Here is a 24982-nt window from a genome sequence, read left to right on the forward strand (position 1 = left end):
TGAGTCTGTTAGATTTGGTGGAAAGTACTTTGCGATGGACTAGCATCCTATACAAAGATAGCAAGCAATTGCTATTGTCTGTTTCACGCTATAGAAACCGGGATTAACTCTGGCTCCATGGGCCGAATGGCTCTGAAAGACTACTTTTTATTATTATTGTTATTATTATTATTATTATTATTATTATTATTATTATTATTATTATTATTATTATTATTATTATTATTATTTTTGCCACTATATTCCAACTAAAAAAGATTGCTTCCATTAGACGGTTCGTATCTGAGGATGTGACCAAGCACCTTGGTTGTGTCCCTCGTACTATCGAAATTGGATTATTGTAATGCTCTGTTGTTTGGCGTTTCGCAATACAATCTGAGACGTCTTCAGATTGTCCAAAACAGCGCTGCCAGACTAGTATTCATGAAGCGTAGGTGCGACTCTGCCAGACCTCTACTTCATGACCTGCATTGGCTGCCTGTTGAGAAAAGGATTAAATTCAAAGCTTGTGTTTTAGTGTATCGTTGTCTTGAAGGTACTGCCCCTTCCTACCTTTCAGAACTAATTGAAAGATATTCAAAACCCTGCCCCTTACGTTCGGCCAGTGATTCCTCAAAACTAGTTGTCCCTCGAATTCGGAAAAATGCTGGAATGAGATCCTTTTCTCATTTCGGACCCTCTATTTGGAACGCCTTACCGCAGAGCATTCTTGAAAAAGAATCTTTATCTATTTTTAAACGTTCGCTTAAAACATATCTGTTTCGATTTTAGTAGATGGTATGAGAAGCAAGATAGGTTTGGTTTGTGTTGTGTTGTGTGTGTGTGTGTGTGTGTGTGTGTGTGTGTGCTTGTATGTGTAAATGATTATGTTTCAGCCTAAGTAATTTGTAATTTAAGCGCTTAGAGTCTGGTGTCTCGGAGTTATAGTGCTATATAAGTTTTCAGCATTATTATTATTATTATTATTATTATTATTATTATTATTATTGCCATTACTTATGTTACTACTACTACTACTACTACTACTACTACTACTACTACTACTACTACTACTACTACTACTACTACTACTTCTACTAGTAGTAGTAGTAGTAGTAGTACTACTGCTGTTGCTGCTACTACCACTACTTATACTACTACTACTATACTATAATTACTACTACTACTATTCTCCTCCTCCTCCTCTACTACTACTACTACTACCACTACAGTGCGGCTATGTGGTCTAGTGGTATGGCACTCACTTTTGGATCGGAAAGTCCTGGGTTCAAGCCTTATATAGTCAAGTCCTTGGAAAAGGCTCTTTACTCACCGTACTCAGGTATAAAGTGAGTACCTGGCCGTTAACAGCGTTGTCTCCGTCCGAACAAAATAAATTGTAATGTTCCTAACAGGCGTCATGTCTCGTTCTACTTGTTACGTGTTGCTGTCGGTCAGGGACCCTTTATAAAGCACTTTGAGCACATTTATTTGACAATGCGCTATATAAAAGCTCAAGTTTTTTTTTACTATTACTACTACTACTACTACTACTACTACTACTACTACTACTACTACTACTACTACTACTACTACTAATACTACTTCTACCACCACCTCTACCACTGCTGCTATAACGTGTACAACTATATTTAGCTAATAAACCGACAGAAAATGGTCCGACCAGATTTTGCCTACCGCACAAAAAGACGTGTTGTTTATGGATCGTTTTCGTGTCGGTGGACACGCGGCCTAAGCCTAGCCTTGAGCTGCAGGCTTACCCGAGCCCATGGGGGCTAACTGTCTGTTCACTTGGGTGCTAATATATTGTATTTGGAGATGTTACTTAGGTTTAGTTTCGGCATTCATTTTATAACCGATTATGCTCTTAAAAGTCATTGCTATAGCCGGTAAGTTTTAATAAAGTCAGCGAGAGAGAAAAAGTGTGGGATTTTAACAACACCTGCTATAACAGGGTCCCTGTTATACCCTGACATCTTTTACATGGGTTCCACTGTAATGTACCACGGATATTGTTTGCAATTTGTATGCTTTCCAGCACGGTTTCCTCGAACTCATTCGAATTTCCCGAATTTTTTCATTATTATTCTTTGTTATCGTTCCATTCCTTCCTCGAACTAATATTTATCTCGAACACGGATTTCTCGAACTAATATCACCCAACCATCGTAAAACATTTTTTGATCAATTAAAGGATTGTTTTTATGCGCCCGGTGCTTTCGAACACTGGTGATTTACTGTGACATTGACAGTTACGCACCCTGCAGTTACATAATATGTGTTTTTCATGTGTATCAATCTATCTGCACTGCAAGTGTGTCAACCACTCACACACTCCATCGCCGTTTCGCCTAACGACACTCCTCTCTCTTATTCTTATCATTTCGCAATAGGATTCAGTAGCCTGATGTCACGCCGCCTGGCAACGGCGGCCATCTTAGTTCTAAACAAAGAAAATCATTACTTTTTATTCTTCATGCTGGCTAGAACTTTTCATTCCCTTTTCATATGCCTTGTGATCAGAATGTGTAAAAGTCAAAACATGATCAAATTTATGTGTTTTTTTCCCCTCTGGAATCGCTTTTATGCTCACCGGAGAAATATTTCATACGGGCATCCGCCATTGTTCCGATAGTTTAGAGCCAGTGTTACTAAGTTACCATGCGTCATTAGGAAGGAAGTGACGTTACGACTGTTGAAGACTATTCGTTCTAATTTTCAATGCCACGCGCCATGCTTTGCAAATGGTTGGCTTCGACGGTAGATGAACGTTGTGATAGAGCACCTCCCCCCCTTTCCACACACACACATACACACACACACACACACACACACACACACACACACTGACCAACAGCTTGCAAGACGCCATGCATCCCTCAATACTTCAAAAAAAAGTAAATAAATAATAAAGTTTCTTCTTTTTTTTTTCATCCTCCAGTGGAAATGTGTCTTAGGTTCTATTCTAAAGGAAAACTGGAATAACCCAGGAGCCGCAAACTGAGCTAGGGAAAGATGGCTTGTTGAAGGTCACTTAACGCGATGATACACGATAGATATCTTTCGGGTCCATTGCCAAGTCCATACTGCTGAGCAGCATTCTCTCTCTCTCTCTCTCTCTCTCTCTCTCTCTCTCTCTCTCTCTCTCTCTCTCTCTCTCTCTCTCTCCGCGCTTTCCCCATCAAGTCTTTATGGCAAGACACGGTTTCCTCGAACGTTTTTGCATGTCCCGAGGAAACCGTGCTGGAGTGTATCGAATAATGTTTTAAAAACCCCAATGTATAAAATTGGACATGTCAAACGAATGTTGATAGGGAATGTGGTCTTGTTGGATGACACTCAATTTCGGATCGGGAGGTCCTGGGTTCGAGCCTCGCTCAGCGCATAGTTGAGTCTTTGGAAACGGCTTTTCACTCACATTCTCTCACGTAGTCAGGTGTAAAATGAGTACTTGGCCGTTAAAAGCGCTGTCTCTATAGGGAAAAAATTGTAACATCACCTAACAGGCGTCAGGTCTCCTTCTCCATGTTAAGTTTTGCTGTCGGCCAGAGACCCCTTGCAGAGCGCTTTGAGCATGTTTAGTGGATATTGCGCTATATAAAAGCCCAAGTTTTAAATTGTTCCACGATTATTGACTATGACACTTATTTGCGTGTTAGATATATGTTGTTTTTGTCATATAACTTCTAGAAGAAAAAAAAAGTTAATATGATACGACCCCATACATATAAGCATTTTAGTTGAACTGAAATTTTAACCCACGTATTCGACATTCCCCATTGTTTACCTCCTCCTCCTCCTTGGCATATCCGGTTTGATGTGTGTTTGGCTACGACAACAAATTGTGACTGATTGTGAAGTCTTGTTACGATTAACCAGTCAGGCTCGCCTATATTGTATATGATGTATGTTTGTTGAATAACTTAATCTCAATAACGTTTATAATTGGCTGATTGAATGCCTCTTCTACCTTGACGATGCAAGATTATAAAATGTGAAGCTTTTAAGTCATGGCAATGAATCCGGAAAAAAACACATCGGTGATCCCACATGAATTATGAATTGAATTGCATTTCATTTGCATTTGTCAAGAAAACGAAAATTAACTGAAATTATCAAAATAATTAAACATTTTTGCTTCAGTTATAATGTTTGAACGCTGCTGTGGTGAATAGATATTTTCCATCTCGTTCACGAGGAAAATAATTAAAAGGCATGTTTGTAACTTATTGTAAGTTGGGAATAAATCCCGAGCCGGTAGGCGAGATTATGAATACAACTTTCACGAAGTTAAAGTAAAGTTAAGGGAGTCAACGATTATTGGCTATTGAATCAAGATGCTGAAAGAGGAAAATATATAGCTGACATAGATTTTTTGCCCGACATAACATCACAAACAAAGACAAGAAGAAATAACACACCACAGTGCTTCCACTTCAGGACATAATAAAACAGTTTAGTTTACAACAATAACAATAACTAAAAACACAGCTGGGAAGAACAACAAAGCAGAACACACAATACTTGTGAATTTCCCATTATTTGACCAAAAGTAATAGAATTAGTAGTATGTAGTAGTAGAAGGAGTAGTGGTTGTTGTAGTAATAGTAGTAGTACTACTGGTAGTTGTAGTAGCATGAGGAGGAGGAGTAAGTAGTAGTAGTAAGTGAATGCTCAAAGAAAAAAAAAAAAAAAAAGAGTGAGAGAGAGAGGGTGGATCATTAGATAACATATATGGAAAATATCTTGCCACTGTTGCAAAGTGTCATCTATTGAATTGAAGCCCACTGTCCCAAATATTTTAATCTCAAAACTGATTTACTAGGCTGGCAGATAAAATATCACCAGCGGCGTGGCGTATTGACGGCATGTGATGGTGCCATGATTAGAAGAAGAAAAAAAATTCTTAAACAGTGAACACGAATTCTTAAACAGGGAACACGATTAAGAGGAGAGAGCACATGTTAAAAACTCTCTTTTTTGGAAGGGTGGGGGGAGGGTCGATGGTTTCTACTATTCTACGAGTGTACAAAACTCACAAATACAAATAATTCATGAAAACAACAAGCCACAACACTGAGATACAAGTCCTGCGTGAAAAAGTATTTGTAATTATTCTTTGTCAACCATTTAAAGGATTGGATTTGGTAGATAATGCAATCAATATGTGATAAATGTAAATCAAAAGAGAAAAAAAAACAAAAACAACCTATGACAGAAATTACTTACTTTTAGTACTTGTAAAGAAAATCTGCACGGCGATGTTTCATCTCTGCAAATCTTTTTATAATTTGTTTATTGAAATCTGGAATGGCATCTATTTCAGCTTTGTGAATTGATAGAATCATCTACGAATTTAACCGCTCCTGTTTCATTGAATTTCGCAAGAAATTTTTCACTCTTTTAAGGGTGCTAAAACAACGTTCAGGAGGTCAAGAAATACGATGGAAATGGTTAAGGTCACTATAGCCTATAGATGTCTATTATTTGTCAGTGTTTGTTGTATCTGTAAAAAGTAGACATTAAAAACAAAAGAAACGTTTTTTTTTTCTCTCAACGAACTGTGAGCCATTCATGTCTGTTATACCATGTCACTGAAAAAGAGCGTTTTCGAGATTTTCACACCTGTGTTAATTCAAAATCAGTTGGTTGGTGAGTAACTAGCCTTTTTATGTCTAATTTGTCATCTAGTGTCGATCTCCCAAACGGTCGGTGAAGTAAAGAGTCAACTTGATTCATTGCAATTCATTGTTTAACAAAACAAAACTTCAAAGTGTATCTCAAATAATGGAAATCAGTGGAATACGATTAATGATTGCACAAATAAAAGGTAGATTCAGATCTTAAAGCATCACAAAGAAAAAATCACTCCACTTAAGTACTTAAGAAATCAAAAAACACACCAAAAATCACTCCACTTAAGTACTTAAGAAATCAAAAAACACACCAAAGTATAACTGTTGACAATCTTCGCTATCTTTCTCTGACTGACACAAATACACATGCACACACACATACACACACAGACACAAATAAACACTCATACACATGTAACCATCAACTCGGCACTACAAGCAAGAAAAATGTTGGTAAATTCGTCCACAATGCTTCGTGTTGCAAAGAATTACTTTATTCAATAATCGTGAAAAAGAGGTGGGGGGAGGGGGATTTTGATATGTCAGATTTTTAAGTTTTATGTTGTTTTTCTTTGCTGCTTACAAATAAACTTGACAATGATCAGTGTTTTTGACAGTTCATGTAATATTTTGGATGGCCGAAGTTACCCTAATTATGACGTAAATGGTGCATCATTGGCGCATCCCCACTGTCCAACGGTGGAGCTCTCAGATCCTGGCACATGTCGAGGGGTTTTCCACTATTTGAAGATAGTATAATTCGACCCAGTTTCTCGCTCAATCAGCTGTAGCTATACTAATGGATAGAGCATTAACTGGAGCTCGGATTGCTTTGCACCACGGTGTTGATTCAGTCACTAATTCGCGCAGTGATGTCACCAACACACGAGTCGGCGCAGTGCGTGATTCGGAATCTTGAATAGAGTGGAGACTAAAAAGGCAGTATGTTGTTGGCGAGTTGGTGAAAGACAGTGGAGTTAAAATTTCTCAGTTTTATTTTTAATTAAATTATGCCGTTAATGATTTTTAAAAGATTGGTGTGGTGCCTGGCACCATTCGATCCAATGGCCCCACGCCACTGAATATCACCATCACAACTTCATTTGGTACATCAGCATCATCATCCCCACATCATCTTACTATCACCATCATGACATCACCACTTCTACAACCGCTATAACCGCACAACCACCACCACATCACTTCTACCACCACCACCATCGCTACAACCACCACTTCTTCCACTGACACAAGCATCAGTACTACCAACGTGTTTGGGTTCTTTAGCTCATTTCTTTGAGTGTTTCGAAAGCAGTTTCCTTAGATATTGCAATTTCTGAGCTTTATACTAATTTAAAATGGTTATTAAGTTTTAGTTTCTCAATAAACCAAAAATTTTGTAATTACTAGAGATTGGTGCATGAGTTTTTGAATGATGAAGATCAGAATTTATTTTGATTTGGGTTTGGTGTTAGATTTTATATAAATTTTTGTTTAGTGCACACTTTTTTTTCCACGCATGCGGACAAGATACACTTTTTTGCTAAAAAATCACACTTTTTAGACTCATAGCTTTTCATTCTGGGAAGGTTGACAGGTCTGCTGGATGCGTTCAGGGACAAAATATTTTTTTGAACCTACATTTTTTTTACAGAGGATAATTGGGATGCTTCATAATTTTTTTCCTATTATGGTATAGTAAAATCAAGTTTTCGTCAAAAACCAAAAGGGTATAATTGAGATTTATTTATTTATTATTTTTTGTACTATTATTTAAATGCCTTCACAGACTGGATTCAGTCATTAAGTCAAGGATTTTCTTATTTTGATGTTTTTGTCTACTTTGTGATTGAATAAAAAACCTGAGCTGTTATATATAGCGCAATATCCACTAAATGTGCTCAAAGCGCTTTACAAATGGTCCCAACAGCAACACATAACATATAGAAGTTGTATTAGAATGAGACAGGATGCCTGTTGATGGCCAGGTACTCATTTTACACCTGAGTATGGTTAGAAAATGTGAGTAAAAAGTCTTTTCCAAGGACTCAATTATGTGCCGAGCGAAGCTTGATCCCAGGAACTTTCCGATCCGAAAGCGAGTGTCACACCAAAAGACCACATAGCCGCACAATACTCATATAATACAAAGTCAAGCTATGCCTTTTTTGTCTCTTCATTTTACAGGTAGGAGATTGCAATGTGACTGGTTTAATAAACTCGAGAATTTGGAAACAGAGTAACTAGGTTTACTGAAACTGAAATAAAATTCAGAGCAGAATGGGTGCAGAAAACAGTGTTCTAGAAGGCTGCGATTGGGGAGATAAACTACCTTGTCCCAATGGAGTGCTTTGGGATATCACCCCAGTTACCAAGAAAGATGGTATGGAAGGAGTGGTTTTTCAGCCTAGAAATTCTGACAAAAAAGACAGCAGCCTACTTCAAAAGGCTGCAAAGGTAAACATTCACATTTAATGTTGAAAATATGCTTCCTGAAGCTTCAAATCCAAACTAAATCAAATACGGGCTTCAATAAATAAGAGAAGACAACTTGTTGTTGACATAGTAGATAATCCTTTTGTCAGAACAATTTTTTGTTTTGTTTTTTACATATCGGAACAAATGGGATTATGTTCAGGAAAATAAACATTAAATAAAGTCAAGGAGACAAGATATTGTGGTGCTTGCTTGCATTATTTACAGGGAGTTGTTTATATGATGCAGTAAAGTGTTTGAGAGTGAAAAAAAATTGGTGATGAAATTGAGAAATAAAGATGTTGGGAAGGGGGGGGGGGGGGGGGGGGGGGAAGGAGGTGTAGAACCTATCCCTGCACAACCACTATGTTGTGGATGAGTCTGGAATATGACATCAGTTGAAAGAAACACACTGTCAGATAGAACCAGCCCTTGTCTGACAAAATATTTTGCTTTTAATGGGACTGGCTTGATGAAAAATATATCAAATGAACCAGAAGTTTTACATCCCTTGAATATCAAAAATAAGTCTTTTGCCTCCTGCTCCTTTCTTTTTACACATCCTAAGGTAGATCGGATCATCAAGCAACTTTTTGCTCTTTTGTTCAAATGTTATATGTGTCTCTTTTGGAAGGGATTCAGCCAGGTTTTTAAAAAAAGGTTTATTTATTTTATTTCCATTTCAGATGTTGAAGGGATTGCGACATCCAAACATAGTTAGATACCTGGGATGTGGGATGGCGTCAGATGGTTTCTGGCTTGCCACAGAGCCTGTGTCACCACTACTTTGTGTTGTACAAGATGTTGGCCTCACATCACATGAACTGGTTGGAGGAGTTTGGGATATCCTTCAGGCCTTGGACTTTCTACATTCAAAAGTAAGAGAAGAATAGTTGACATTTTCAGTAAAACAAATTGTGTTTATGTTGGGAAATATTGGTCGCTCAATTTGGACTTAAACTTACTTACTGACAGCTCTCCTTGTGGAAAATAGGACCAAAACTTCCTCAATGTTTTGGACCTCATCTTCCTACTTTCTTGTTCAAGTGGGATCAACAGAATGAAAACGTATTGAAAAAAAAAGAGAGAATAAAGATTTATTAGAATTCAATATTATGTAATCAGTAGTACAGTCCAAGCCAGTATTGGGGACACCGCTTTATTGGGAAGATTCCCTGGGAATGGAATTTTTTCTATATTTTTCCAATTCCCAGCCGCTTAATTGGGATGGCCCGTCACTTATTGGGGACGAAATTTGACATTGAGCATCCCCATAAAAGAGATTTTTCATAGTCTTTAATCCTTTAAAACTATGGTTCATAAAATGCAAATTAGTCTAACAGGATGGTCAACCTAATGTGTGGTCGTACTGTTCATCACAGAGATGTGAACTATAGAATTTACCTGTATTCCCTGTTAGTGTCTATCGCAACAGCCATTTGAGTGTGTGGTCTTACTGTTCATCATAGTCATCACAGAGATGTGGACAATAGAATTTACTTTTATCCCTTGTCAGTGTCATTGACTGCCATCGTCACGTTCATGGCCATGATCATGGTCATGAGTGGCATATTCGCTAGTTGTTTTGAGCAGTTAGAAGTTGTATTGCCAGTCACAAGTCTGGATAAATGCAGAGTGGACTATGATAAATCTGAAAAATTTGCTCAAACTCATGGCCGCCGATTAATTGGGATGATTTGTCAGAAACCGAGCTGTCCCATTAAACCTGCTTGGACTGTATTAAATTAAATTTATATATGAAAAAATGAGGATTGTTACCACACCTTTTAATAGAAGCCAAAACTGATATATTATTTAAAATGTTGGACAACTGAATGACATTACTTATCTACAAACGGAATAATACAGATTCACTAACCGCTTTATGATCTTTATATTTTTGTCCAAATGCAGAAGTTTAAAATTAATTTGTTCACCAAAACTTGTTGAATAGAAAAGTTTGGTGCCAGAGATCACATATTCAGGACCTTGAAGCATTATTTTATCCTACAGATTTCGAATTATTGGACTGAAAATGCAAATATTAAAAAAAAAATTTTAAGCCACGAAGCAAGATCTGCTAATATTAACTCATATCTAATTAAATACATACCTGTCAGTCTGACATTTTGACAATCATTACTATATATTTATTGCTTTTATTTTGTGAGCAAATTTTGAACTTCATTCGTTGTTATTGTTAGACATTTGTCATCAATGAAATCTCCAAATATCTTGATAGGCGAATTGCAACTCTTTTCTGTCAGTCAATGAGGGATATAGACTCCTGCAATCTCTTCTTTCCTTTCATATCAATTGGCGATTTGGTTGCCTGCCTTAGAAATTGAAGTCTGAATATTTTGATTCTTGTCTAGGTGCCAACTAAGATACTTCACTGAAAGTGATTGTGATCTTCTGGTATGACACTCTACTTCTGACCCGAGTGTTCTTGTTCAAAGCCGGTGATAGGGTGTGCAAATGTGAGTCCTTGGAATAAGCTCTATACCCTGTCACAGTATTCAGATGTAAATGGAATGCCTGGTCAATTTTCATTGTCTCTGTATAAAATGAAGACCTCAGTGTTGAAATTACTTCAGTCAATTTTTTATGATTTTTCAGCTAATTAATAATAAACTGAAAACATAATCACATTAGTCCAGTCACTGATTATTTTAATGATAAACATAATCTAAGTGCAGTTTTATTATTTGTATACTCTTTATAGCCAAATCCAAATTTTAATCTCCATTTTTTCATATGGATTGTTAGTTTGTACACTTTTGTTCTAAATTTAATTAGTCCTTTTATAACCCTTTTTCTTGAGCCATAGACTCTAGCTCAATGATATTTTCTCTTTTTCATTTTCGTTTCCTCTGATGTTAATATGGCATAAAAGTCTTCAAGGTTATATTGAATCTTACAAACCCCAAACTCAAAATAAAGTGCTAATTAACCCTTATTTGATGATATTTCCTTTATGGCTTTCTGACTTTGTGTCATTAATGTCATTGTTCGGGAGTTATTACTTGGTTTTGCCCAAGCCATGGCTGGAGATACATCTTATCGAGAGGAATAGAAAGATGCAAACTAGTTTGTTTTTCCATGAAAGATTTTTTTTTACCTGTAAAACGTATTGCAGGCACTAAATTTTAAATCTAATTGTCCTTTTTTTGTGTACCATTTTCCTTTTCATAGGTACTGAAATGTCATATAAATGATGCTTGCACAATTTAACTACTAAAACAAAACTAAAATCTCTACATTCTCCCACCTCGCTCTCTTATAGCTCGGCGTCTGCCACAACAACATCTGCTCCACATCTATTTATGTCTCCAAGGACGGCTCCTGGAAATTAGGTGGCTTGGAACATGCTTGCAAATTCCTAGAGGCCACCCCAGAATTCCTAGAGTCCACCAGAGCTTTCCGCAATGAGGATTGTCTTTCACCAGAAGAAAAGGTAATTGTGTAAAGATGAGATAAAATTGACATTATTCACCTCACCTTCCACACAGGCAGCATTCAATCCTTTACTCTAACATGACAGTATCTTATTTTAACCAAGCGTGCAGTAACGGCTGTGTGACTCCGACTTTATTGAAGTCCGTGTCACATCATGACTCTGCTACACCTTGACAAAATTTTCTTTGGTGGCTTGGGTTTAAGAATTTTCAACAAGTTAGAGGTACTTTTGGGGATCCCGATTGCTCAGTTGGTAGAGCACTTGCTTCACACGCAAAGGGACCAAGATCGAGCCCAGGGGCAGTCGAGATTTTTTCTGATCCCCTGTCCACCCAGCAGTGAATACTCGGGCTTCATGGGCCTATTTTAATCGATTGATATAGGGAGTAGAAGTTTTTTGACCTAAATGAAAACAAGTGTCTTCTTCTCCTCCTCCTCCTCCTACTCCTCCTCCTCCTACTCCTCCTTCTCCTTCTTCTTCTTCTTCTTCTTCTTCTTCTTCTTCTTCTTCTTCTTCTTCTTTCTTCTTCTTTCTTCTTTCTTCTTCTTCTTCTTCTTCTTTTCTTCTTCTTCTTCTTAATATTATTATTATTATTATTATTATTATTATTATTATTATTTATTATTTATTATTATTATTATATTTTATTTTATTATTATATTATACTACTTTTGTTGCATTAATCTTTTAAAATGACTACTTTAATTGTACCAATGGAGGTCGAGTTTATATCACATTCTGTAACATAAATGGACAGTAAAAACTGCTCATTACCCTTTTGGATATGATATTGTTTTAAGGAAAATTACTTTCCACAAGATCGAACATAGGCCCTGCTTCCCAATCACTTTTTAGTGGATTAATCGGTTGATATAAAATAGATCCATTTGTATATAAGTAAGAGACATCTACCAATTAAATACCAGGGTTAGGTAACAACTACAGGGAACTCCAGGCCTATCTATCCTGAAGACATTTTTCAAATTTGTTTCTTGTGTACCAATTCAATGAAATAGAGAGTATGTTGAAGTTATTTATTTCCTCCACCCCTATTTCCCCCCCCCCCTTTCCTTTTTTATATTTTGTTAGACTGGCAATGTAAAACTAGACATGTCAACACCTCATGCAAGAGACTCCTTTGCTCTCGGAGCCCTTGTGGATTCTCTTACGGATTATGTCCGAGATAGAAGTAAGTTGTTCATGTCTTTGTTTTGTTATAATGATGCATACAATAAAACGATCTCTTCATTTTCTCTTCTACCATGCTGGATTCTAGCACGCTCTTGGGAGAAGCCAAAAACCATGCTAGAATCTGATTGTGTCGAAATCTGAGTCTCATGGGAGGTTACCAATACAATCGGTCACCCAGCTACAGCGTGTCGTATTGAAGAGCGCGTTGAAATTCAGTGTGCTGTAACCCAGTGTAAACTGTTTCTTCTCACTGCAGCTTTCTTCTTCTACCATGCTGATGTCTTGGGAGATGTTAGGATCTGGTGAGGTCCATGTTGGAGGAAACTTGAATGGTGATATATGTCCTTTTGTCTTCACATGCCCTTGATGTTATCCTATCATCATTTTCTTGGTCTGCCCTTGGCTTATTTCCCTGAGATTCTCATGTCTTAACATCTTTTTGGCAATTTGCTCAACTGATAGAATCAAAATTTTCAGGTTACATTTTTAAACTCTTATGTAATATTTGTCATTGCAATGTTGTGTGTGGGTGTGTTTTTTTAGTTGTTGTCTTTTTTAACTTACTTTTATTCTTTTTTTTTTTTAATTATTTTATGTTTTATTATTCTCTTCTATCTTCCATTCAAGATGACAGTAGCATTGGGGAGTTAGAGAAACAACTAACCCCTTGCGTGTCCTCAGATCCAACCAGCAGACTCACAACTTCTGCTCTCATTAGCTCATCTGTCTTCAGGTAAATGTTGAATGAAAATTTACTGTCCGTCACTTTTGATGAAAAGAAAAGGGAGATCTGCCACTTAGACTTTAGAATCTTGATATCTAGATATTTATATATATCTGTTTTGAAACCGAATAAGATGGTAAATTTATAATTTTCTTCTCATTCTCCGGATGTCAACTGGTTGGATGAGTTTAGGTAGGCATATAGAGCCAGGGTTTATCTATTCAGTAAAATAAATTTTACTGACTGTCCCAAAGAGTATTCCTGTTATCTTAGTAAGACTTTGGATAACATGGGTGATTCCTGTTGACATCAGACATCCTGCTTGATGGATTATCAAAATTACTTCATGGAATGCCTAGGCGACATTTATGGCGCCATTGTGAAAGGGTGTAATTTTTTAAAAAGTAAGATTATTTGAACAGATGTTGATGTCATTGATTAGATTATAATCTCATAATAAACAAAGATTATCTTGACATTTAGAGAGAAGAATTCTTCCAATCAAGCCCATGAAGACAGAGAAAATCCTGATTACTGTAGCGGTAAATGGAACGCAACAATTATTGGACACCTTTTGGATAGAACAGTTTTCTACCACAGAGTGCTTTCTGCAGCTGTTTCAGATCCAGCTACCCAGATATTAGTGTATGGACAGGGGAGTCAGATAACAACCTAACCTGCTCCTGTACCCAATACTGGTACTTCTCAAGTCTACAACCAACTGAGCTATCAGACCTTCCCCCCATTCCTCCTCCCAAACTTTTTATAGAATGCATTCGTACTGTTAATTCCAATTTAATCGTATTTGTTCCATAGGTCAGACTTTATAGACGTGGTTGCCTTTATAAAAAATGTGACTGTGAAGACAGAGGACCAGAAAAAGAAGTTTTTCAGGTAAAGGGCTCCTAATCCTAGTGCTGTAAGCACAAACGTTGTTTTGAAGAGGAATGGGATAAAATGAACAATTGATGAATGTGTACCTTTATTTAGGGTATCTCCACCTTTATATCACGTTCAAGGCATCATTTATTTCCTTAACGAGCTACATGGAATTGAATTTCCATTTCAAATGTTACATATAACCCTTTAGGGGTCTCTTTTAACCAGCATTATTTCACAGTCCATCATTGCTTCTCACTATTTTCTCATTCACACTGGAAAAGACATTGGTGATGTGTTAAAAATAAAGTTTTGCTTTAGGATACAATAATGGAAAAAACAAACTTGAGTGTTTATACAGGACAATAAACGTGCTCAAAGAGCTTTACAAGGGGTAACTGGCCAGCAGCAACACTTTACCTGTAGGACAAGACATGACGTCTGTAAGGCGATATTACATTTTTTTATGACATATCACACTGCTAACGGCCAGATACTCATTTTACACATGAGTTATGGTGAGAGAATGTGAGTAAAGAGCCTTTTCTAAGGAGTCAACTCTGCATCATTCTGAGCAGGACTCGAACTTAAGACCTTCCAATCTGAAGGTGAGTGTCTTGTGACAGTTGGGACATGTGATTAATAGAGATTTACATTTTATCAATGTTCATAGGGTTTGGTACTAGAGCTGTCAAATCCTAAACAATTGAAAGTAAACGCTACTTGTATTGAGAAATTAGTGATTGATGACAGTCCCATTGATGAAGTAGAAACCTTTACATATCTTGGTAGCATAGTAGACAAAAAGGGAGGTACAGAGAGAGAGAGAGAAATATGTCACAGCTGTGATAGGTAAAGCAAACAGCCAACAACAGTGTGTTGAAAAAATACTGGTCTTCTAGAGAAATACAAAGTTAATAAAATGGTAATCACATTTTTCAGACATTCTACAGGTTTTGTCAGATCACCATACATATTGGTCAGACTAAAGATTTGTAGCATGTTCTTTGGTAGTTTTTGGGCAGGAAGCTAAGTTATGAAAGCTCAATTTCCAGTTTCCCTTTTCGATATGAAATACAACAGTTTAGTGCAGTGTGAACATTGAATGGCATGCAAATAAAAACAATGTTTAAAATGATGCACTATTCACCCCTCCAGCTCTTTGCTTCCCAAACTACAACACTTACCTGAAGAAGTAATTGCCAGAAAGCTTGTACTGCCTCTCTTGTCACGGTTTGTCCTCTTAGACGAAACGGCAGAGAAAGAAGTTGTTCCATCTTTACTCAGACCTCATAAAGGTATGCGTGCAATTTTTGAGTTTTTGTGTATCTGTGTACGACAGGGTTTCCATAGGAAATAAGGAAAAGGTAGAAAATTTGTTAATTTTCTTCCCTGATTGGAAAAGGGTCATGAATTCACTTATTTTAAATATAATAAAACCTGACAGATTTCTAAAATGATATAGTAATTTATGCACATTTAATTTGACAAACTGACCTTTAATTTTTGCTTATGGTTTATTTTTATATAGACTTGAAGTTCTTGGTGTCATATCATTTTAATGAACCAGATTATAATGAAGCGTTTTTGTACTTTTGGCTTCAGGGGGGAAAATGATTTTTTAATGTCTTATCTTGTTTTACTGGCATTGTAGTTGGCTCTGCAAAAATTACCTTTTGCCACAGTCTCAACTCCATACAGGCCCTTGCAATAGTGTAAAGTTTAAACGTTTTTTGTTTTTTTTTCATTTTACTTCAGATGCCATAAATAAACCCAAATCCATGGATGATGTGGTTGGTCTGTTGAGTGAGAATCTGTACCGCATTCATGTCATCCCACACCTGTGTAACGTGTTCCGTGTTCACGACTGCCACATAAGACTGGTTCTCCTCTCACACTTTCAGCATTATGTCCACCTTTTTTCAAGAGAACAGCTAGAGGATGATATCTTCTTACAGGTATGTTGTAAATCAGAAAGGGCACAGGTTTTTAGACAACTTCATGGAGATTTCTGATTTTGTTGCATGATTTCAAACCTTAACAAGCTTTGGTGAAGCAGTTACTGGTTTCTTGAAAGAAAAAAAATAAAGTTGACTGTGCAAGATCCCTTCATTTCTCTTGTAGGTTGAGAAGGTTGCTTCTTGCTTCTACTTCCATTCCTCCATGGCTTTTGTACACTTCCATGTGTCTTTGTTTCATTGTTATGGAATGAGATCCTGGAATCGTGCAGGGGCCATGCCCTGTCTTAAGCTGAGGGGTTGATAGTCAGATGGATGTATTATTTTTGAAAGATACTTTTTTTTCCCTTATAAAAATATATCTATATTTGGTATAGTATTACTCTCTATACACACAGACACATGCTAACGCACACACACATTTATATCCATATATATATCCATATATCCATTCTGTTTTAATTTTCTTGCACCCGAGATATATATATATATATTTATATATATATATATATATATATATATATATATATATATATCGGGTGCGAGAAAATCAAAACAGAAAAGTTTACAAGCCGGTAACTGCCGCCGCCACGTTAGTGATGCAAGTCTGAAATTTCACTTCAATCAAACCAAGTTATTGAACTTGATGTACACAAATTTTCAAGAAAACATATTGGGAAATGATTATTTGACATTTGTTTTAATAGAAACACCTCTAATTTGCCATATCCAAGATTTTTACATTATTCTCAAATTTTGATGCAATCTGTTATTTCTCCCATTTTGCTTTATTAATGTGCATAGCCTTTTTTTCCATGATCCAATTGATTTTCTAATGTCTTAGATAATGATTCGATCCTATGCAGTTTAAATTGACTCTTTTCACTCTGCTTCTATGTAAAACGTACAACTCTAATACACTGTTTCGACATCATTGTCCATATTATGCTGTAGTCCATTGGATTCAAGTAATCCCATTTCATTTTTGGAAATAAATTGAATATGATTTCCGCGTCGTATTGAAAGTTATGCAACGTTGTTAGAAGAAAAACTTATTCCAGAACCTATCTTGGTAGGTCATTTGATTTTCAACAAGATGGGGAGCTTGCTCCTCTAGTAACACCATGCTGCTAAAAACAAGATGCAAGTTTGAAAACTTTTCATATCATAATTTATATATGACTTTGGTATAAATGGTATATTTTCTGAACAATGGTGAATTTTTAATCAAACTTGACAAGTATTAACTTAAGATATTATTCTTGTTGCTTGAAATTTTTTTACTGTTTCTGATTTCTTCTTTGCATTGAAACAGCGTCATCATTTTTTCCAGGTTTTTTTCTTGCACCCTATATTAATATATATATATCTTTTCTTTAAAAAATATAGCCTTGTGGAGAACATTGTGCTTATTTGAGTCAATTAAAAAATTGATACGGCGCACAACTCTACTGAAAGATTTGAAAAATAGAAATGTATTTTTTACAGATAGATAAACAGATAACTTGATTTCCTTTTATAATTTAAAGTCAGTTTGAAAGTTCGTTAAGTCAAACAGATATCATAAAAAATTTACCCAAGACACTAACACACCTCATGGCCACACCCTCAACTCTATCTGTCCAGTAGAGTCCTTACTTCCGTTGTGTTGATTTAGCGGTGATCAGTGTTGTTATGTAGTCGTGTGTTCTCATTGCGTGTATGTTTATGTGTCTGTGTGTGAGTGTGTGGTGTATACATGTGTGTGTGTGTGTGTGAGTGTGTTTTGGAATGTGGTTGCGTGGAAGAAAAAAAAAAGGGGCGGGGGGGGGGGGGTGTGTTCATCAAGTAGAGAAATTCCTGAGCAAGGGGGGGGGGGGGGGGGAGGGTGTTTGCTAGGAACTGTCAGATTGGCATTTTTCAGCAAATCGTGGCATTCATAGTGATATAATTCACTTGATCACATGACGGTATTCGGATTTACAGAAATTTTAAACAAGTTTTACAGATTAACAACATCAACTAATATTACTGCTGATATTACTGTCGTTTTTATGCCATCGATGTGATAATTATTCAGATTTTCATTTGACCTCACATAAGGTAAGTAAAGGGGAGACATTCCGAAAGCTCCTACATCCCCAGTATTCATTCAATTTGTATTTTCACCGTTGATCTTTTGTCAGGCGTTTATTTATTCAATTTTTCATCATATTAAAAAAGCGTTTTAAAAACTCTAGAACAAACCTCAATAGATTTGTGAAAGTTTAAAATTTCCTAATTTGACCATTGTTTTGATTCTTGGCCGCCATTTTAATTTGTGAAGAATTGAAGGTTGTGCAAAGCACTCCCAAGTAAAGCGTGGTAAAGACTTGCGACTTATTGATATTGATATCTACTGACCGATAAACTAAAATCATGCCGAATAAAGCACGGCAGCGACGACAAGCACATCGATTAAAATGTGCATCAATCGTAATCAAGCTAATCAAGAAAATGATTCTGGCAATATCGAATGAAAATAGTTCTTTCTCCGCGAAATTGCGGGCTTTTTACTAGTATATATATATATATACATAGATTGCCACTGGAATCTTACTTCAGGTTCTATTTGAACTAATCATCCTTGACTTACTTTATCTCAGATGCTATTAAGTGCAGATCTGCAATATTTTCTTCATTTCATAATCCTCCCTTTCACCAGTCTTGACATGCATGACCTAAAATTGTCCTGAGGACAGTAAAATCCCTGAAAAATAAACAATAATAGTCCCCCAGAGCATGATCCGGCTATAAGCACGCTCTACTTGATTCCCAACCGACCATGCTTATAAACGAAGACAATTGTATCTCGTATTGAAGTTAGAACAAAAATGATAATAAAGAAATGGTAGGAGTCAATAAGTAACAGGAGATAAACCACGATTGCTCACGTACAACACCACCACCACTGCCAACAACAACAACAACAACAAAACCACATTAGTGTATCTTTTGTCTTTGAATATTTATTTTTAAAAATTTTTCTAAACATGATCATTGGTTCTAGTTGTTTTATTGTTTTGATTAAAAAGTAGTCCTCCCGAGCCATGAGGCCCATCTCGCCGGAGTTTATCTTGGTTTCTATAGCATGAAACAGGACAATAGCAATTGCTTGCTACCCTTTGGATAGGACGCTAATCTATTGCAAAGTACTTTCCACCAGATCTAAGAGACCCAGCTACCCAATCACTGCTGGGTGGATGGGGAGGTCAGAAAAATATCTCGGCTGCACCTGGGATCGATCTTGGTCCCTTTGTATGTGAAGCGAGCACTCTACCAGCTGGGCTATTGGGACCCCCACTTTGATTAAACCCAAAATGTCAACAAGGCTTTGTCTTCTGCCATTTATTGAAACTTGTCATTTCCTCATATTTATTGTTTTGTTTGGATTAAAATCTTCAGACAGCACATTTTGATTATTTATGCGTTGAGGTTAGTTTTTGAAGCTGTGTATTGATTTTACTTCAATACTTTTGTGTGTGTCCACATGTTCAGGAAGTCTGTTATTTACTGTAGTTTTGTGTTCTTTTTTTTTTTTGGTTTGATTTGACAGATTTTGCTGGGAATTCGAGACACAGATGACAGACTAGTTGCTGCCAGTTTGAAGGCCTTGGCTGAATTGGTACCTCTGCTGGGAGGGGATTTTGTCATAGGGGGATCCAGGAAATGTTTTTTCTTCCATGGGATACCAAAGGTATGGAAATGTGTTTACAGCTTTAATAATTATGTTCATTTTTTCAGGGGGGCAAATTTATCCAAATTCCGATGTTCAAACCAAAATTTATAAAGAATAGCATTTAAAATATTTTTAGTTTACCCATTAAATGATCGAATTGAGCTATACTACACAATTGTTTTTTTAAAAAGCATTTTGAATTGATGATTTAATCATTGAAAACATGTGTTGTTGAGACAATTTCGATTTTATTTTCAAAATTCTTTCTTTTTTTTTCATAAAACATACAGATTTGTTTGTTTTTTGTTTGTGGTTGGTCTAGTGTTGCATTATCTTTGTTTATATTTAGGATAATGTATGAATTTGTAAACTATCTTGGTTCTTTCAAATCATTTCATTATAGTCATAGCCATTTCAAATGCAGACATTTTCTAGCCATTTGGACCATTTTGAATGTTAGACACAAATTGTTCTACCATATGTTTTCCCCAATGATATTTTTGTTTAAATTTCATCTCCAGCCTGTGTCATCTGAAGACCTCCAAAATCTTTCTTTGTCTACTCCCAATGTGACTAGTGTCCTCACTTCTTCCAGGCCATCCCAGCATTCACCTTTGTCTACAATCAAAGATCCGAATCACAAACCTCTACTCAAAGACTTGGCTTATGGACTGTGAGTTATCTTACAAACCTGGCATTAAAACGGATTTGATTGATGTATCCAGATTTTTATTGGGGCCATATTAGGATTTTTTAATAACCAAATTCCAATTACTAAACCAACATTTTAGGGATTTTTTTTATAACTCAGAAATTGAAACAGATACGAGATCAAAATGAGTTACATGATATTTTTTCTTCTTCTTTTAATTCACATTAATAATGGTACAAATCAAATTTATAGCTAATGTAAGGTTTTTTGTTTCTTTTCATGAAATTCTCAATTTTAGGGGGGAAAAATATATTCAATTTTTTTTGTTTGTCACCCTTGGCAGACCTGACATCATTCCATATGATTTTTAGCAAAAATCCTGAAGCAATCCAGTTTAGAAAGGAATGAGCTGTAGCTAAATGCTGTCTTGTTGCGCGAAGTAACATCTTTATTTGGTGATTCAGAACTACAGTTCACATTCATTTGCACTGTAACAAAAATGCATATGACATGCACAAACAAAGAAAGAGGCTTACAATGTGATTAAATGGAAATGGATATCTATATATATATATATATATCTGAAATGGACAGCAGCAATGGCTTGCTACCATTTGAATATCAGACCCAGCTGGGCGGACATGAAGTCTCTTTGCTTTGAGGTGAGGGATCTACCAACCAACCGATTGGTACCCTCAAATGGACCATGAATTTTTTATTTTAAATTTTAAGTTTTTAAAAGATGACTGCTTTAATATTATATCTTAGATTTTTTTTTAAGAAAAGGAGAAATAAACAGTAAAACATCTCTTGCCTTCTTTAATGATGCAAAGCCAAAGTGATATGGCTATACACTGATCTATGTGACCTTATTTATATAGTTAAATATCCACTAAATATGCTCAAAGCGTTAAACAAGGGTTTCAAATCCAACAGCTGCACTTCACATGTTGGACAAAACTTAACGTTTATAAGGCACTTTTCTTTTATTTTATTTTACGGATTATTTATTCATTTTAGCCCTGATGGAGGTGAGAAAATGCAAGTAAAGAGTCTTTTCCAAAGACCCAACTTTGGGCCATCCACAGCAGGAGTCTGAACTGTGACCTGCCCGTTACAAGTCAAGTGCTCTACCTCAAGGCCACACAAACAAATAATGATATAAGATTATCACTTAGTATAGAGTCTTGGTCTATTTCTAGAGCTGCAGGAGTCGCTTTTTCTATTTTCATGTAAACTTTTCAAATATATACACATTTTTTGTCCATCCTCCCTCTGAATAACTCGTGGGACATTGTATTTATTTAAACATAATGGGGTTTTTTTGTTTGTTTTCTCTTTAATGCAGGAAATCTGGTGGTCACTCGTCTTCAAAGTTATCGACAACGGCTCTCTCAGAGGAGAAGCAGAAAAAGATGAGGGAGCGTGAGCAACGGAGAGAAGAGGCAAGATTGAAAAGAGAGGAAAGGAGAATGAAGGCAAAAACCAAACAAACTGTTATCACGAGTGAGGGTAAGTAGTTATGTACTAAGTGGCTGTTGATACTCTTGCCGTCTATTGATAATGATTGAATGAATGAATATGGCTGCACCGTCTCTGTGGACGCTTGCCGTGAATGTGTGTGTTACTTTGAGGTGTCACTGTTTCTAATATTAATATCCAGTAAGTAATTTGTTTTCATAAATCTCTGTCCAGTGCAAGTGTTCTTAGCTTTTGAATGTCATCATGTGTGTGATGATAAATGAATAAATATGAATGAATATATTCCCTTTATTCCTGGTGGGGTTCCTGACCTCCCATAGTGGGCAGTGAGGTACTTGCTGTGTCTTCTATCCCCCTGTCTGTTTTCCAATTGCTTTCTGTCTTTGTCTTGGAATGGGTTTTGTCTTGGCCCTGGCTGGGAGGGAAACAGGGAAATGATATTTTTTTTCCTTGTAAATCATCTCTCTGCTATATAAGCATTTGAGTGTCTTCCTATTTGTTGGATCTTGTGCTTTTGTCCAGATGAGACTTATAGGTGATCTCAAACTAAGTACATTTGTGACATGCTCTTAGAATCTACATCTGATCCCTATTTGTTCCCAGTTCTCCTTTGACTTACTTTCTCTTGGGTGTTTTATTTGTAATTCTAGACCTTTTTACTATCCCATTATCTTCCTTTTTACTGGCGCTGATATAACCTAAATATGTGTTGCAAGTACCATAAAATCCTTAAAGACAAAACAAACAACATTCCCTTTATTCATCCCAAGGGGAAAATTTACTATCAGGCCTTTTCCAGGGGAAGACTTGAATAACCAGGCATGAGCCACAGTGTAATGCCTCAAAGTGAGCGGTGTAGAGATTACTTGCTAAACCTCACATAGCATGCATGTTAATGAAACTCAGGACCTCTTGAGTATTAAGCAACAACCATATGACTGTATATTGCTACCCATCTGTTTCTTCATCATATTTATTTTGTAAATATGAATCATTTTAAGGCTGATTTGCATGAATGAGCTACATGTTGTTGTTTCTTTTTAAAGATTCTATGATAAGAATAATGATCATAATAATAATAATAATAATAATGACAATAATATTGATAATATGAACAATAATATTGATAATAATAACAATAATGATAATAATAATAATAATAACAATAAAAGTAATAACAAAAATAATAATAATAATAATAATAATAGTAATAACAAAAATAATAATAATAATAATAATAATAATAATAATAATAATAATAATAATAATAATAGTAATAATGGTGATAATAATAATAATAATAATAATAATAAGAAGAAGAAGAAGAAGAAGAAGAAGAAGAAGAATAGTAATGATGGTGATAATAATAATAATAATAATAATAATAATGATGATAATGATGATAATAATGATAATATAATAATGGTGATAATAATAATAATGGTGATAATTATAATAATAATAATAATAATAATAATAATAATAATAATAATAATAATATTAGTAATAATGATATTGATAATAATCGTGATAATGATGGTGATGATAATAAAAGTGTTACAAGTGTCATTTGAAGTCTAAATGAATTTTACTGACAGGGACACAGCATTCGGGGAGGGATGAGGATTCAACACCAATTATAGAGAAAATAGCTGATTTAGATCTGGAGGACAAGAAATTATCAACGGGTGATGATTATAAAAGCTTTAACGATATCAATGTAGATGAAAAGGATGATGATGGTTTGATTAGACTGGAAATTGACGATGGAGTTTATCAGAAAGAGGAAGTTGTAATGGAGGAAGAGAGCAAACCTGACTGGTCAGATTGGGATGATGCCGACGGAAATTTCAGCGATGAAATCGAAGAAGAGTTGAAACATATGTCAGATTCAGAAAACTTTAATAGTAATAGTAATAAAATTCCAACATCTCCTAGTCCGTACCAGAAGGAAGACACTCTTGATAGCTATCTGCCACCATCACCAACGCCGATCATTAATTGGTCAGATGTTACTTCTACAGGAATTAATGATACCAAAGTAACAAATGCTCATTCTCACTTCTCAGGAACTAAGGGACCTCTTAGCCTTGGTGGAAACAGAAAAAAGAACAGTGATATTACACAATCTGGTGATAACCAACATAATGACAATGTTATAAATAGTGCTTTAGAATCACCCAGTACAGTTTTGTCATCTTCAGCTGGTGTTAAATCTCTCAAGTTAAAAAATCCCAACTCTTCATCATCTTCACAATCATCTACAACATCCTCCTCTTCATCAGCTCAGCCTAGTAAATCGAAGTCAATTTCAAAACCTAAATTAAAGAAACCGACAGACGATCTAGGCTTGGGTTATGATATCAAGAGTATAGAAATCAAGTCCAAATCAGTGCCACAAATGGAGGATCTCTTTGCGGACATGGCTCCAGTTATTGCATCTTCTGCTACTTCAGTCAATTCTGTCAAAGACATGCTGGATAACCTAGACAATATCGACTCCACTTCATCTACTTCTAAAAGTCAGTCTAAGGTTGCAATCAGGGAAGAAAAGGTGCAGGAGACGTTTCAGGAACCTGTTGTCAAAAACACAGCATTATTTGCTGTGGATGCGAGTTCCCAAGGGGTGAGTTTGATGTCAAATTGATTATTGATGAATTCTTTACATAAAATGAAGTTGCACATTGCAACATTTCTTTATTACTTTTTTTCCTTAAAAATCTGAAACGCTTACATAAAATGAATTGATGATGGCAATTTATTTCTATTGGTCAGAAAAATTGCAGATCTGAACTGGTAAAAATGAAACCTGATTATTGATTTATCTC

At 35.9% G+C, this 24982-nt stretch overlaps 1 protein-coding gene across 2 annotated transcripts in view; it reads left to right on the forward strand.

The window, feature by feature from the left end:
- Positions 1-3679: 3679 nt before the first annotated feature.
- Positions 3680-24982, forward strand: part of LOC144979600 (protein-associating with the carboxyl-terminal domain of ezrin-like) — a 28066-nt gene continuing 6763 nt past the window's right edge. The window contains exons 1-13 of one of the 2 annotated variants that reach the window (XM_078926366.1): positions 3680-3905; positions 7824-8093; positions 8798-8989; positions 11398-11568; positions 12661-12760; positions 13390-13495; positions 14303-14380; positions 15524-15663; positions 16124-16323; positions 19898-20038; positions 20542-20693; positions 22021-22184; positions 24224-24780. In XM_078926366.1, the coding sequence (XP_078782492.1) occupies positions 7917-8093; positions 8798-8989; positions 11398-11568; positions 12661-12760; positions 13390-13495; positions 14303-14380; positions 15524-15663; positions 16124-16323; positions 19898-20038; positions 20542-20693; positions 22021-22184; positions 24224-24780 (2178 nt within the window). In that variant the 5' untranslated portion in view covers positions 3680-3905; positions 7824-7916. Of the gene's footprint in view, positions 3906-7823; positions 8094-8797; positions 8990-11397; positions 11569-12660; positions 12761-13389; positions 13496-14302; positions 14381-15523; positions 15664-16123; positions 16324-19897; positions 20039-20541; positions 20694-22020; positions 22185-23752; positions 24781-24982 lie in introns of both variants that reach the window. The other variant, XM_078926365.1, reaches the window with a different exon arrangement.

Source organism: Berghia stephanieae, chromosome 9, assembly GCF_034508935.2.
Source record: "Berghia stephanieae isolate SIO BIC M18660-M18661 chromosome 9, UCSD_Bste_1.3, whole genome shotgun sequence".
Taxonomy (NCBI): domain Eukaryota; kingdom Metazoa; phylum Mollusca; class Gastropoda; order Nudibranchia; family Aeolidiidae; genus Berghia; species Berghia stephanieae.